The 17,190-nt window shown below is 39.2% G+C and overlaps 1 protein-coding gene across 1 annotated transcript in view; it reads right to left on the bottom strand.

Moving 5' to 3' along the window:
* The window catches only part of LOC149070541 (uncharacterized), a 46,760-nt gene extending 43,872 nt beyond the window's left edge, over positions 1-2,888 (bottom strand). Inside the window, exon 1 of the mRNA XM_089249097.1 lies at positions 2,628-2,888. Within this exon, the coding sequence (XP_089105223.1) occupies positions 2,628-2,703 (76 nt within the window). The 5' untranslated portion in view covers positions 2,704-2,888. The remainder of the gene's footprint in view (positions 1-2,627) is intronic.
* Between the last annotated feature and the right edge of the window lie 14,302 nt (positions 2,889-17,190).

The raw sequence follows: 17,190 nt of genomic DNA, 5'->3' as shown, positions 1-17,190 counted from the left end.
CTTTTTTCTAATCACAAAATTACGAAAAAACATGAGAAATGAATAATCTTGCAACCAAATGAATTAAAGAATGATACAGTAAAAGCGTTTATCTAGCTGATAGAGAAGAATGCTTCAAAATTTACAAATAGTTCATTTATTCATTTCTTATTCAATGATTCTGGTTTTTAAATTTTTTGTCGTTAATATCATGCATTTTTATTTCCAAATTAAATTTTTGAGGGTAATCAATTCAAACTATGTCATCATTAAAATCATGTTATTAGCCCTCTATGGCAAATGACACTAAAAGTGTCATTTCAATACAAAATAAGACTATATAAGCACAAAACATTTTTTTACTAGAAAGAGTTGATTACCGGTCTGTGTGATTTTCTGAGATCTACTGAAATTTCACGTGTTCAGAGATTCATAAAATCGCACTAAATCAAGGAAATCTGAAATAAAAATCAAGGAACCGAAAGTTGAAACTGTATGTTTTGTCCTTGATAATCATTTTAGTTATGCTGTGCTGATGAATGTTTGAATGAAAAATAAGGTATTAGCACCTATTTATACATCCGTATTTGTATAAAAAAAATTCAATACGTTTTCATGGAAGTTATATTTAATCTTTCATGTATATCTATTACAGTAAATGTGATAAATCCGTTTATTATAGGTAATAACCGGTTAATATGCATAATCACCGAGCATTTTGGTAAGTTGATAAATTTTCCTAAATTTATCACTTTTACCGGCGATTATGCATATTACCCAAGCTTCGCGTCGTTGGTAAACATGATAAATCGCACTATATCAGTGTTTCTCGAAATGGGCGATGGAATTATTCAGGGGGGAGAGAGAAGCTACGGGTATAACATAGGATCCTATGGGTACGCTTGAGTTGGGGGCGATGAGAAAAAAATATTTCTGAAGAAGGGGGCGATGGAACAAAAAATTTGAGAAACTGTACCATATGATAGTATAGTACGATATGAAATTCATATATGTATTGTATATCGGGGATACGATAGTAAAATTTAGTATCATTATATCAGGGTCTGACGATATTCATCACCTATACTAGACTCGTTTGGATTTTTTTTTCATTTTTATCAAATTCATCAATTACACTAGGATATTATGCATAATCACGGAGAAAGGTGATAAGTTTGACATATTTAACAGATTTACCAACGATGCATAATCTCCGTTAAAAGTGTAAATTTTTTTAGTGTTTATCAATTTTACCAACGACACTTGGGTTTATGCATACGCACCAGTAAAAGTGAGAAATTTACCAAACCTACCAAGACGATCGGTAAATCACACAACAAACGGGTATTATGTATAATAACCGATTTATCGCATTTACCGCAGCATATCTATTGCAACCTCTCAGAAGAAAAAGCTGCAGATAAGACAACGAATGAATGAACGCCTGAACTTTGAAACTGGACTTATCCCGTTGCCGAGATTTCTTCCATCCCAGCTTCGTGGCAGAGTCTGGAACACTTTATTTTGTGTAGATAAGACAGCGTCATATAGCTTAAAAAATTAGCTCTAAAAATTATGTTTTTAATGGTATAATAAACAGATCATACGCAGAAAAACAGTAAATTTGCGAAATGGTCATTTTAATTGCAATATTTATAAGTAGGCTAATGATTTGCACTTAAATACGAAAACGAATATTTAACTATTTAACGACACTATTATATGCACATAAAACCATATTTCAGATAGCTTTTCAATCACCAAAATCACGAACAACTTCATTAACACTTTCGGTGATCAAATGGTGCAAGATATCGATGGTAATGCGTCGTTGGAAGAATAAAGAACCTGGTGAGAAATTTAAGAATTTTTTAACGTGATTTTGTGAGAAATATAAATTTGTTTTTGTGCAGTGGTTTTTCAAAATATCTTCAAAAACTATCTCTATAGAGGGATGCATTGTAATAAATTATATCGCTATATCGAAAGGAAGTAATATTAGACTATAGGAAATTCCAAACAAGATTTGAAAAAAAAAAATCGTTGTTGAAAGATTTATCATCGAGTATCGTTGTAGCGAGGTTTCACTGAATTAATTTCTTATTAAATGATTCTGGTTTATAATTTTTTTTCATAACATTATGTATATATATATTTATTTTTAGTTTTACGACTTCATACCATTAGAACAATATTAATAAGATACTTTCAACTTAAGAAATATAATTTTCCATGAGAGAAATTGAAATTATCGCCATGAGAAAAATCGTAATTATTCCCATAAGAGAAATCGTAATTATTTCCATAAGTGAAATCGAAATTATCGCCATAAGAGAAATTAGAATTATCGCCATAAGAGAAATTAGAATTATCGCCATAAGAGAAATTAGAATTATCGCCATAAGAGAAATTAGAATTATCGCCATAAGAGAAATTAGAATTATCGCCATAAGAGAAATTAGAATTATCGCCATAAGAGAAATTAGAATTATCGCCATAAGAGAAATTAGAATTATCGCCATAAGAGAAATTAGAATTATCGCCATAAGAGAAATTAGAATTATCGCCATAAGAGAAATTAGAATTATCGCCATAAGAGAAATTAGAATTATCGCCATAAGAGAAAGCAACTAGGGAATGCCACTTACCTGACGTTAAACACGTGAAAAACATGAAATAGCAGCCGAGTACGGATCCACACAATGAACGGCGTTTATATCCCATTATTATTAATAATATTCAAATCACGCTATTTCCAATGTTGTTCCGAAAACCGTGAAAGTCCTTTCCATAAAGTCACAAAACGAGTCACTTCTATCCTACACAGCAACACACTTTTCTCCTTCCACACTCGAGCAGAACTCCAGAAATCGGTGGTTATGAACTGGATCACTAGACAGATAGCTGTGAAAAAAGACGAACAGCAACGACGCCGCTGGTATTTATACGCTACCAGCGGGGAGGCACCAACTGCATAAATGGCGGGGGTGGAGCAATAGGTGGTCGCCGCAAACCATGTATAGCGAACGGGAAACACCAGTTAGCGTACGTACGCAAGACGAATCGAAAAAAAAAAGAGGACTGGTATCTGGTGATGAAAGAAAAAGATATTTGCTTCTGGTTCACGGGTGCGGATCCAAAGGAATGACGGCTGGTCGCGTGCCTAAATGTTATTCTCTTGCTCTTTTTACTATCATACCTTTCTTGCTCGTTATACAAGGTGTCCTATAAGTGTTAATTTACATCCGTTCGTCGTTCGAGATATAGTTTCAATTTAAAACAAAAAGGTTCAAAAAGGCGTTTAAAAATTACCCTGTACCAGTTTTAAGAGTGAGAATATACAGTGTGTAACAAAATAAAAAAAAATCTACATTTTTATACGGTCCTTCCTGTCTTCTAACTTTCAATTAGAAATTTGTTGCTCTGTCTCTCCTGAGGACACAACAAAAAATTCAAGTTTCTAAGCCCAATATTCGCTGAGATATTCTGATTAAAAAATAGGAGCAATGTTGGGAAAGGACAGCATGATTGATGGAAAAGAGCGCTGTCCGTTAGTTTTTGCTGTTCTTTCATAACTTTTTCTTATTTTTGAAATCAAAATATGTTAGCGAATGTTGTACTTGGAAATATGGAATTTTTTCTGTTGGCCTTAGGAGATACAGGGCAATAATTTTCTAATTGGAAGTTAGAGAACAGGAAGACCGTATAAAATGTGTGATTTTTATCTTGTGACACATTGTCTATTCACTCTTAAAACTGGTACAGGGTAATTTTCGAACGCCTTTTGAGCATTTTTTAAAATTGGAATCATACCTCTATGACTGACGGTTGATGAGATAAAGACCACATTAGCACTTACAGGGCACCCTGTATATGTATGATATTGGCGCGGTTATCATTTGGTTATACAGCATCACATTAATCATTAATTATCAATTCTGTTACGTTTTTTTATTCTTTCGTGAAAACATTTTTCAGGCTTATATTTTCCCCCTTCTTTTTAATAATTTTAAAATAATCCAGTATTTAGTAATTCAGAAATTAGAAAATATAGTAATACTCAGAAGTCACGCGATATGTGGGACCAACGACAACTACGTTAATCAGAGTAAAATTTTGCATACAAATGCAGTAAAAGTTCGTTGTAACGAGAGCTCACAATCACAAGGAAAACTGTTGTTGTAACAAACTTCTCCTTTTAAGCAAATTAAAATTTTTTGCACTGTCAGTTATACTTATAGAACTGCTATCCGTACTTAGAATAAGACAACCATAAATCATTTTATGGTAATTGCATAATAATTTATCCCATATATATGTATTGTTTATAGTTTTTGTAATTGCATTTTTAATTGGGTTGCTGTATTTTAGAAATAAATGACACCCATATTTGTTATGGGCATCTTTTCTTAGCCAAACCTCGTTAGGCATTTTGCCTGTTGTGGAATTGCATTTGTATAAACTGGTGTGAAATTTCTGCTTTATTTACATTAAAACGTCTTTTTTGATCATTTCGTTCTAATATTAGCACCATTTGAATGCAAATAATTTACCGCAAAAAACTTCACCCTGAAGGCCCGGTACTATCATGTGGGCCGCGGCCTCTCTCAGAAAAAGATAAAAAATTAGAATATCGAAATATATTTTTTTTTTTGTCTTATTTTCATCAATTTCTGTTTATTTGTACTTTAAGATTCCTTGTCTCCCCCCACAAACAAAACCCCCTGCAAAGGTCAATCATTCGTACGCTCCCGTCTACTCTTCCTTTCGAGAAGGATATTTGAATGATGGCCCTACATATCCTGCAGCAGGATCCCTAGAAAAACTTTTTGGGGGCCCTTTCTATAGTGAATTTACAGCCTGAAAACAAAAATATATGAAAATCTTCAAAGGCCCCCAGCTTTGCGGGAACCACAAGCCGCTGATCAAGGAGCCTATGGCATTAACATATTTGTAAATTATTTTTACAATTAATTGTCAAGCGTAATATTTTCGAATGTCTAAAATTCGAGAGAATTTTTTTTTTCAAATCAATTTGTATTTTTTTAAATTAATTATATTCGTGAGAGATTTTGTTGATTATTTTTTCATAATCACGTCACTAGAGGGCAATGAAAAGCGAGTGTAAGAAAATGGACAAAAAAATTATAAGCGTTTTTTCACTCAGTGTTGAAGCGTTCATTCACTCTAAATGTTCTTTCTCGTAGAAATATAGAACATTTTATAAAATAGGACATATTGCAAGAAAATTTTGATGTGCACTCATTGTCATAAAAATTTGCTCACCAGGAAAGAGTTGTCCGAATGGAACAAAATTATATATATGTGAGTACAACGTTAATATAAGTAAGTGATAACATAATTAAAGCAAAAGAATCATTTGTTACAGGAAAAACTACAAATGAATGGAGGTTCTAGTACAGTGTTAGGCTACCCCTAGCTTGAATACACAATTCGATACGGGTGGGCATTGAGGCATACAGGTCCCGTATGTTATCCTATCGATTGGTGACAAATCTGGGGGTTGATTTGTGACAAATCTCACATATATATAATTTTGTTCCATTCGGTCAACTCTTTCTAGGGGAAGGAAGGGTGTTGATGTGGTAGAGGCATTCCTGTGACACATGGGTGGAGATACGGGGGGGGGGGGGTCCAGCATCAAAGGTGGAGTCGACTGATCTAATTACATGAGTTGGCATCATCATCATCGTGCCCCCCCCCCAGCAAATATGGCCGTGCCCCTCCCAGACTTCCAAGTCTATCTCCGCCTATGCTGTGACACCCTTGTTAAGTGTGGTCGAGCATTGTGCTGTTGAAAAGTCCTCCCGGGAGGCCCGCTATGAGTGGCAACACATGTGGCTGAAGGATGTCCTGAACGTACCGCTGGGTACCATGAATAAATATTAGAGGTGACCGGGTTTCGTATGCGACGGAACCCCCTACCATCATACCAGCTGTACGAGCGGTGTGCCGCTGTATAGTGAAGGTATGATTGAGGCGTTCGCCACGGGGCCTCACACGTACATGGTTGTCATAACCGCCCAAATTGAATCTCGATTCGTTTGCGGTCCAATCCTGTGGAGCTCGACGCCACTCCAAACAGAGGCGGTGGTGAATGGGTGTCATTGGTAGCACACGCAATGAGCCGTCGCTATACCAAATGTTTTTCAGCAAGGCGCCTCGCGGCGGTATGGACAGACACAGGGGCCTGTAGCAAAGCTGCTGCCTTTGTCCAAATAGCGGACAATGATGCAGTTGGCGCTGTGCATACTTGTCGAGTTATGTAACGGTCTTCTCGGATATTGGTCTGCCGAGGGCATCCTGAGCCTGGCCGCCGCGCATATGACCTCTCTCTCATCCACTGGTCCCAACACCTCCTCACAGTAAAGTTATATCGTCACTTGCTAGTCGCATAAGTCGTGACAGACATCTTCAGTTACGAATAAAGCCTAGGCAGATATTTTTAGCTACGAATGGGGCCGAGGAAGTCTCCATCACTGGTGAATAAAGCCGAGGCGATATCTCCACCTACAAATGAAGCGGACATCTTCCGGCTAGAATAAAGAGAAATCAGGCATATCCAGCTGTAAAGGCAGTGGAGACAGATATCTTTAGCTGTGAATGCAGTGGAGACAGATATCTTTAGCTGTGAATGCAGTGGAGACAGATATCTTTAGCTGTGAATGCAGTGGAGACAGATATCTTTAGCTGTGAATGCAGTGGAGACAGATATCTTTAGCTGTGAATGCAGTGGAGACAGATATCTTTAGCTATGAATGAAATCAAACAGACACTATCAGCTGTGAATGAAATAGAACAGACACTATCAGCTGTGAATGAAATCAAACAGACACTATCAGCTGTGAATGAAATCGAGCAGACACCATCAACAGCAAATGAAGTGAAGTCAAACATCTTCAGCTCCGAATGAAGCTTAGGCAGACATCTTCAGCTCCGAATGAAGCTTAGGCAGACATCTTCAGCTCCGAATGAAGCTCAGACAGACATATTCAGCTTTGAATTGAGTTGTGGTTGACATCATCAGCTGCGAATAAAGCCGAGGCAGACATATTTAGCTATGAATTGAGTGGTTGCTGTCAACGTCAGCTGTGAATAAAGCCGAGGCAGACACCATCAGCAGCGATTGTAGTGCAGGAAGACACCATTAGGTTCGTTAAATCGTCGCATATTTTGCCAGACAGAAATTTTATCCCCTCAGCTCCCGGGATGGGCGATTGTTCTCTCCCTGGATCCGTGCATGTTCCGAGCACCATGTTGAAGATGATCGATGTAAACCAACATCTTGATAAATATAAAAATAAGTGACGGACTATCGGTCATTCATATAGTTACTCACTCGCTCACTCATACAATTACTCATTCATAAACTCATTCGGTCACTTACTCGCTCACATATTAACTCACTTGCTTATGGCCGTATTCACCGACAGAGTTTAAACTACAATCGCAGGTTAAAGGATTAGCGATCGACCAGGATTGGTTAAAATCCTCAATTTAACCAATCCGTCTCGATCTTCAATCCTTCCACCTGCGGTTGTAGTTTAAACTGTGTTTGTGAATACGGCCGTTAATCACTCACCCCACTCACATAGTCACTTACTTTGGTTAATCACTCGGTCACTCACTCACTACTTGACTCACTGTTATACAAATACAAATACAAATACAAATACAACGCCACAACAGGCAAAATGCCCAACGAGGTGGCTGATAAAAAGATGCCCATAAAAATATGGTTGTCATATGTTTCAAAAATACAGCAACCCAATTAAAAATGCAATTAACACAAATTACAAACAATATATACACATGATAAAATATTATACAATGCCCATAAAGAATACTTATGGTTGTCTTATTCTAAGAATGGATAGCTTCTCGATTTACCCCAACATGTTTATCGTATTTCTTTTTAAACGTGTCAATTGTGTTACAATTTACTACCTCCGGGGGTAAGCTATTCCATTTATTAACAACCCTATTGGAGAAAAATTCCCTGCGACACCATAACCTTGCATTGTCCCTCACCAATCGATACTGGTGTCCCCTTGTAAAAGCAGTCGATTGGCGGTGTACTAAAAGTTCATGGTCCATCCTATCCATCCCATTGAAAATTTTGAACACTTCGATCATATCTCCTCGACACCTGCGTTCATCCAGTGTAAACATATTCAAAAAATGAAGTCTCTCTTCATACCTCAAGCCCCGTGTGCCAATAAGGACACGCGTAGCTCTTCTCTGCACCCCTTCAACCAAGTCTATGTCCCTCTGTAGGTATGGTCTCCAAAACCTTACAGCATACTCCAGTCCAGGACGAACTAAGCCTCGAAAAAGCGGAAGAATGACTTTAGGAGAACGCGAAGAGACCTTTTTGAAAATGAGACCAAGCATTCTATTCGATTTTTTGACAACCGCTGAACAATGTTCAGAAAACTTAAGTCGCTCGTCAATGAGAATTCCCAAATCGGTGACTCTAGTTGCATCCGGGATAGTGACACCATTCAACTCGTAAGAGAACCGTGGGTTGTTCGAACCAAAATGAGCGACCATGCACTTATCTACGCTAAACGTCATGCTCCATTCATTTGCCCATGCTGCAATCTTGTTTAAGTTGGTCTGGAGCAACTCCCTATCGCTTTCATTTCCGATTACCCCCATTAGCTTCACATCATCTGCGAATTTGCTAGTAATTCCATCGATACCCTGATCGAGTTTGTCGATAAAAAGTGAAAAAAGTATGGGGCCAAGGACACTTCCCTGAGGAACTCCACTTGTGACGTCTGTCCAACCAGAGAATTCCCCGTTCACCATAACTCGTTGCGACCTATCTCTTAACCACGATTCTATCCAATTCAGCAAGTTGCCCCCTATTCCAATCTCGTGTAAACGCTTCAAGAGTTTGCCATGTTGGACCCGATCGAATGCCTTCTGGAAATCAAGGTAAACAACGTCGACATTTTTGCTCTTACCCAAAGCCTTAGTCACGTAATCATAGAAGCAAAGGAGGTTAGTTACACATGACTTCCCCTTCCTGAACCCATGCTGATTATCCGACAATACATTATTCTCGTCTATCCACTTCACAAACTGCCTTTTGATGATAATTTCCAAAATTTTCGAGAGGGAGCTCGTCAAACTCACTGGACGATAATTAGACACCACTTCTCTACTACCCTTCTTAAATATCGGAACAACGTTAGCCAGTTTCCAATCTCTCGGGACGATACCCTCAGCAACACTACTCCTGTATATCTGTGCGACTGGCCCCAACAATTCATTAGCACCTTCCCTGAGAACCCTGGGATAGATATCATCTGGTCCTGGTGCTTTGCTTGCACATACATTTCTTAGAAGATTTAGGACCTCCACGTCTTCAACTTGAATATCGTTGAGCGTTTTATTACCCCATATGACCCATTTATGACCCATGTTGTCAATGCATTTTTCTTAAATTCGTTCACAGTAATGCATAAGTATACGCTATCTACCGTATTACTACATATAATTATGATAGCGACAATAGTGATTTGTAAAATATCAAAAAACTTGTGATATTAATCAGTTTAGATCATAATAACCAATAAAAATATGTATTTATTTATTCTGATTGTATGTGTTGGAAAAACTGTGATTAAATTTAAAATTAAATAAATAAACAATATTATGAGTATTATGTATAGTGTTTTCTCTAGCATAGCCTCATAAAGAACTATTTAACTCTACTAGGCTGCTGAAATCAGAAATGAATGCAGAAAATTTTTTAAAAACTAGCATTCGCGATAATCAACCGCAGCTTTTTCATCTCAGATGCATTCCCGAACGGCAGGAGTGCACAACTGCGGGCCAAATGCGGCCCGCGAAAGCTTTACGGTAGAAAAGTAACAACATGATCTCTACCTAAGCTCTACTCTTTGAGGAAAATAACTCACCATCCATACGAGACATCGCAAATTATCGCCAAAAACATTATCAAAAGCAAATAAAATTGCCAATTGTAGCCAAAAAGAATAGTCAAAGATAAGTATAGTTGCCAATTATAGCCAAAAAAAAATTATCAAAGGCATTGTATTCTTACAATACAATCAGGCTTTTGTCTGATTCCAAGAATAATATCAATCGATCAAAGAAAAAAAAAAGTCAATGGATGAAGAAGGGTAATCGATGCGTTTTTAATTATCTGCAAGCATTAAAGGACGGCATCAATCGAACCAAAACCATAAGATATTGCATGTCCTTTTATTATTATCATTTGTTTTTTCCCCGAGACAGACCCAGACCCGATGTCGATCTGCGTCCGTCTCGCGATTATAATATCGAGGAAGGGTTGAACAACACTCTCTTCGAACCAAAAATTAGGGTGGGAAAGGGGTTCGGTGACCCTGAGGTTTTCACTGTTATAACCGTATCTAGTTGGTTCCGGTTGCTCAAGTGTGTTACTGTATGTATATCTCTCAAATACACCCATATGGGAATATACAGACATCAGTAAAATCAAGGGAAGGAGGAGGATGAAGAACATGGACGAGTGGATAAAATGCTCTCGAGCACGTTTTGCAAACAATAAACTCCTGTTGATCTCACATGTTAAACGCTCTAATGAACCGAGATGACGTTCTTTGCTTTGTTTCGGACGGAAGAGATATAGATGGACCCTGGAAGTATCTGTGGTGTGTGTGTAGCGTTGGATATCAAGCACCACACCGCTGCTTGTTTACTTCTTTTGCCTCATTACAGACCATTCTAGTGGCGGAATCGATACGAATTGTTTCCTGGATCGGTGTTAAACGCAAGGGTACTCAACCTTTAGGACCATGCGAGCCACTTCATTAGTTGGAAAATGCATCGCGGGCCACTTAATTAAGTGCTCGGGAACAGTGTCACGCGCCACTTAATTAAGTGATCGGGAACAGCGTCACGAGCCACTTAATTAAGTGCTCGGGAACAGCGTCACGAGCCACTTAATTAAGCGCTCTGGAACAGCGTTGCGGGTCACTTAATCAAGTGCTATGGAAGAGATTCGTGGGCCACTCAATCAAGTGCTCTGGAAGAGATTCGTGGGCCACTCAATCAAGTGCTTTGGAAGAGATTCGTGGGCCACTCAATCAAGTGCTTTGGAAGAGATTCGTGGGCCACTCAATCAAGTGCTTTGGAAGAGATTCGTGGGCCACTCAATCAAGTGCTGGGGAACAGCACCACGAGTCACTTAATTAGTGATCTGGAACAGCGTTGCGGGCCATTTAATCAAGTACTCTGGAACAGCGTGGGCCACTTAATTTAATAACCACTTAATTAATTTTCAGTTAAGTAAATAACCAGCGCCGCAGGTTACTTAAGTAATATGTAAATGTGTCGTGGGTCACTTGAGCGACCTGTAAATATCTGCTGCGTGGTCATTTAAGTGATCTGGAACTGTGCCGCCAGCCATTTAACGGCTCTGAAACTATGCCACAGGTCACTCAAATGATCTGTAGTTATGCCACTGATGACTTCAGTGATCTGGAGCAGTTCGCGGTGATCTGAAATTATGCCGTGGGACACTTTAAATGATTTTGCACTGTGCCGCTGGCCACTTATATGATATGGAACTGCGCCGCAGGTCACTCAAGTGATCCGAGAACGCACTTCGGGTCACCTAAGCGATCTGGAACTATTCCGCTGGTCACTTAAAAGATCTGAAAATGGGCAGCGAGACACTTGAGTGGTCTCTGGAGTTGTGCCGCGGGTCAGAACAGACCAAGCAAGAACAGGCGCTCTGTCGCTTATGCGATATGAGCTCATTGCCGCGGAAGGTGTGGTCGTGCCGGAGAGAATTCTGAATAACAGGGACAAAAAAAAATTGGCCCCTATCGTGGGATCAAAAGGACCAGTCATTTAGATACAAATTCAGTATCACTTAAATTTAATTAAACGTCTTTTACGAGGAAGACATTTTTGACATTTTACTTGAGTACGAAACATGAATATCTATTGATTGTATCATTACGAAATTCTGATATAATATTACGCTTTATATTGTCAAAGTTATGAACCGAAATCTAAAGTCTATCATATATATTTGTCTAATTACGGTGTTTTATAGACGATATGTAAGGAAATATCAGGAAATTCGCATGTACATTAAAAGACTTGAGTGTAACTTATACCATACGATGATATTATACCTGGATATTATGCAGAAGTGAACAAGAAAAAAAAGCGCAGTTTTTCTCCACCGGGAATCGAACCCAGGACCTCTTGCATATCGGGAAAGCGCACTTACCATTATAACATAGAGCAAGGATTTCCAACTGGTGTGCCGCGGAACCCCGGGTTCCGTTACAGCTGTTTGGGGTTCCACGTAAATCAAACGCTACTGAACCCCTGAAAAATCCAGGAACATTTTGAGCTTTCAAAGAAGAAGAAAACTTTCTTGTTACTGATTTTCTCAAAGCTGTTCTTCGTTTAGAACAGTGGTTCCCAACGTGGACGTTAATGCCCCCTGGGGGCGATGGAATGTTCCAGGGGGGCGGTAGAAGCTACGGGTATAGCATAGGATTCTATGGGTGAGATTGCGTTGGGGAGCGCTGGGAGAAAAAAAATTCTGAAGAAGGGGGCGATGGGACAAAAAAAGGTTGGGAAACTATGGTTTAGAACTTTAACGAGATGTATTCGTTTAGAAAAATCCAGACCCACTAGAATGACTGACCTAGAGAGTATGTAAGCATGTGAGTGACCAAAGAATGACCTGGTGAGCGAGGAACGAAAACAGTGACCTAACGTGTGTGAAAGCATGAGAACGAATGAAAGAGTGACCTAGACGCGTATTTAAGGTGTGGAGGGGGAGGGGAGGCTAAGCAAGCTAAATAGTGCAGGGCGGCTAATTTAGAGGAATGAGTAGTCAAGGAAACTAGACTAAATGGGTGGCAAAATTTGTGTATCCCACAGGTAACAAAACTATAAATCCGCGTCCGGAGGGGGGTCCCGTAGAATTATGCGGACCTTGTTAATCACTGGAATTTTAGCGTGCACCTGCCATTCATCAACGCACCTGACCTAACTACCGTGAAGTACCTAACTACCTAACTACTACGACCTAACTACCTCTGCCCCTATGCCTCCGAAAAGGCCTTCCAGATCGTGATTGGCAGGCCCATGTGTTAGAAAGGCCCTGGGGGTATTCTATTAAGAATCAGGCTATATTTTCCTCCTTCAATTGAGAAACAAACGAAATGAGTAAAAAGTGGTATAGTAGCGTGCTAGCGTCATCTCTTGTAAACGTAGCCTTAAATGAGTGAACATATGTCCTCATGCCCAAGTTTATTCATTTCTAGTGATCCAGATCAACGCTTCTCTGGCATATTGAGTACGTAATAATAAATAAAAACGTTACACATCGGAACCCTTGCTGCCATCTATGAAATCTGAAAAATACTAAGCATCAGCTTAAAAACTCCGGCTGCAGCTGAGCTGAATAAAATTTTTTGTTTCAGTGGTATCAAGGGTCCTTTGTGGCCGTTCAAGTATTACGTCAGCAAATTTTTAGCCATTTTTGACCTCCCCCGTCGGCAAAACTCTGAATCCCCCCCCCCCCCCCACGGTCAGGAGCATTTCGTCATCAGCTATGTCCCGATAAATCCTAACGCATATTGGAGGGATCAGAGACGTACACGGGGGGCATAGAGGAGCTCGTGCCCCTTCCCCCGACGATCAAAAAATTATTTTTTTAATGCAAAAAAATTTTTTTTTAATTAAAATTTCGGAATAAAATACTCTTGTATGTCATTATAATCAATTTATGTTAATTTCAATGTTATTTGAAGGCTATGTACTCAAAGTTTATCTTTAATAAATTCATTGCGCGACCCACTCTCTAAGCCATGATAAATCGCATAAATGCTTTTCGTACGCGGACCAAATATGATCCTGGGGGTTATCTGGTGCGGCCTGCCCTCCTCAAACCTAATTTTGTAAAAATGAACTAAGCGGCACATTTACAGATCGCTTAAGTGTCCCGTGGTACAATTCCAGAGCATTTAAGTGGCACTTGGCACATTTTCAGATCACTTAAATGGCCTGGGACACAGTTCCAGAACACTTAAGCCATCCGTGACACATTTAGAGATCCCTTGAGTGACATGTGACGTAGTTTTAGAGTACTTAATTGCTTAATTGGCCCCCAGTGCGTTTTTCTACATCACTCAAGTTATCCGTGGTACATTCTCAGATTATTTAAGTGTTCCACGGCATATAATTACGGATCACTTGAGCGATGCGTGGCACAGTTCCAGAGCACTTAAGCGGCCCGGACGCATTTCCAGAGCACTTGGATCCGCGAAACATTTAGAGATCACTAAAGTGTCTACGGTAGGGCACTTATCAATAAGGGGAATGTTACTTCAAGTGCCCACAAACTATCGAAAAAGTTTCTCCTTTTTGGAGCACCTAGTAAGAGATGCCATTAAAATATTTCATATTTTCATAAAGAGTGGTCGATGATGTAAGCATTATCCAAACCCCCTCCTGCTGGCATCAGTAGTCAGCAAGTCGGAAATCCCCTCTCCCCCCCCCCATCGACGCTGACGTAATACTTGAATGACCCCTTTATATTTTCCATATTGGGGGCACATTCCCTATATTTTCACCTGCACTCGTTGTTTCTCTGCTCACAGAATTTCGATATCTGTGCGGAATGAAAAAATAATATGCTACCACAGTATGCTGATTTTTTTTTCTGCTCAGCAAAAGCTCTGTGTACACGGAAACATTCTCAGCGGTGTGCACCAATACGAATCTAGATGCGTGATTCAGGAATCAAAATTCAATTTTACCCTCCTCCCCCAAATTGTGTTGAGGGGTGAAAAATTTCAAGGAGTGTTTTCATTCCTCAACAAAATTTGGAGGAGTAAAATTAAATTTTGATTCCTTAATCACGCATCTAGATTCGTATTGGTCAACAACGCTGAGAATGCTTCCATGTACACAGAGCTTTTGCTGAGCAGAGAAAAAATCACCATAATGTGTATAAAAGGTAGCATGTTATTTTTTGATTCCGCACAGATATCGAAATTCTGTGCGCAGAGAAACAACAAGTTTGTACACGTGAAATTGAAGAGAATGTGAACCTGGAAGAAAATAAATAGGGAGCAGCATTTCATGGAGGAATAAAACATTTTTCTTGCCCCGCGAGCATCTCTGTGTACATCGTGCACCCCCAACCTCGTGAGTTTCAACCTTAATGAGTTCACTCAACCTCGTGAGTTCAAGCGGGCGCAGCATAGAGACCCATGACCACCGCATCCTGCCGTAGGGCCCGTAGCCTGAGATCTTTTGGTGGGTCCTCCCTGAAGTTAGACTCTTCACAGTCCCTGTATTATGAACTTATAGTGGGAAAACAAAAATGATGATTGATGAGCAACCTCCCCCCCCCCCCCCCTGAGCTGGAGCTTCGCCAGCCCCGCCCCCTTGAGGGGCCCATGCAGGGACCTATGATGTGTTGAGACGGTAGTAGTGTGACACGCTATTTTTTGGATAAACACAGTAAAACCTCGTTAAGTCGTCACCCTATAAAAATTCGTCACTCCGGTTAAGTCGTCGTTTTTCTTCAGGCTTGTCCAGCTTTCATAGACAACAATGTTATTAAACCCTCGCTTACTCGTCGCAAATTTCGGTTAACTCGTCACCCGAAAAAAGTTCGAGAGAGAGAGAGGAACAGATAATTTCTATGGCTTTCTTTAAAAAAATAAAATAGCTAGTTAACAACATTGCCATATGCTTAAAAGTCACCATAAAAGTCTTATGTACCAAAACGGAACAGTTCAAGTAACTATAGTTACGCTGAGGAAGTTCATTTGCTGACTAAAGTTTTTGAAACATTAAGGACAGTTCGAGCAAGACCTTATTTCTGCATGGGCCCCACTAATTTAAGGCTCCAAATTAGTGGAGCCCTTTTTTTAAACAAATTATCCTTGTTGAAAAACCAGACATTTTTTTCCAAAGTTGAGGTCTTCTTATGTGTGCTTTTCCCTACCCCGGGCCCTCAACAAGTCCCTCAAAGTGAACAGTGTTCGAGATCACCTTGTAGATAGCATGTGAAAGATTACCTTGATAAATTTTACCAAGATTACCTAGTAGTTGTTTCATAAACTAGTGATAAAGAATCGAAACACTGAAATTAAATTTCATCTATTTGTAAAATTAATGTGCAGTAGTTTTGTTGTGAAGAAAAGCTAACTATTCTAACAGTTGGCTCTGATTAGTCTGAATTAAAAATTAATAGTATAAATCAAAGTGTACCAGTATATTTTAACATAAAAAGTTAAGTAATAAGAACTCTAAAAAGGTAAACATTTAAATTTTTTCTCTTCTGCAATCTATAAATTTTCTTATTATTGTAATTTTAATTCATATTTTAATAAATGTTATATTACTTTAAATTTATACGATTTTCACAATACTACACATCAAAACCAGCAGCACTTCTCTTAAGTCTTCACTCCGCTTAAGCCGTCATAATTTTTCGATAACATGAGGTGAAGACTTATCGAGGTTTTACTGTATTCAAAAATTCGTTTGAGTTGTCTTTCTCATTATCATCAAGGGTTCGCAAGAACAGCTATCAGGGGTTCCGCGTGAAACTCTACGTTGGAAAACCCTGCCGTAGAGAGCAGCAGATAATTTCTTCCTCGAAACCACGCATAGTAGCGTGACCTGCTGAGTGGAGACTGCAGCCTATTGTAACTTCAGCTAATGGCCTCCAGGCGGTGGCAGTAGAGATGGATGATGATTTTTTGCTCGACTGAAATGCATGACATCAACAGAGGGAGAGACGTTTTCTAGATAATATACCGAGTTGAACAGGAAAAAATCGTTGTTTCTCTCCTCGGGAATAGAACCCAGGACCTCTTATATACAGAACAATTGCACTTACCATTATACCACTACTGTACGTGTTTTAAGGAGAAAAGGATCATCTCCCTATGGTATAATTGTTAGTGCGCTTGCCCGGTATCCAAGAGGTCCTGGGTTCGATTCCGGTGGAGAGCACTTTTTTTCCTGCTTACCTCGGCATAATATCACGAAAACCTCTATTGATTTCATGTATCTGATCCAATCGAAAAATCATCATCCTTGCAAAATCATTGATGAGTGCTTTTATTAACAGTTTTTCTTTTTTGTAATTTAATCGTTTTCCTATATAAAATAGCCATT

This window comes from Pholcus phalangioides, unplaced genomic scaffold, assembly GCF_987345545.1.
Source record: "Pholcus phalangioides strain wild (caught in Gottingen) unplaced genomic scaffold, Ppha-v1.0 ptg000021l_1, whole genome shotgun sequence".
In the NCBI taxonomy this organism is placed as follows: Eukaryota; Metazoa; Arthropoda; class Arachnida; order Araneae; family Pholcidae; genus Pholcus; species Pholcus phalangioides.
The sequence above is the reverse complement of the archived record's forward strand: the minus strand, read 5'-3'. Positions and strand labels throughout refer to the sequence as shown.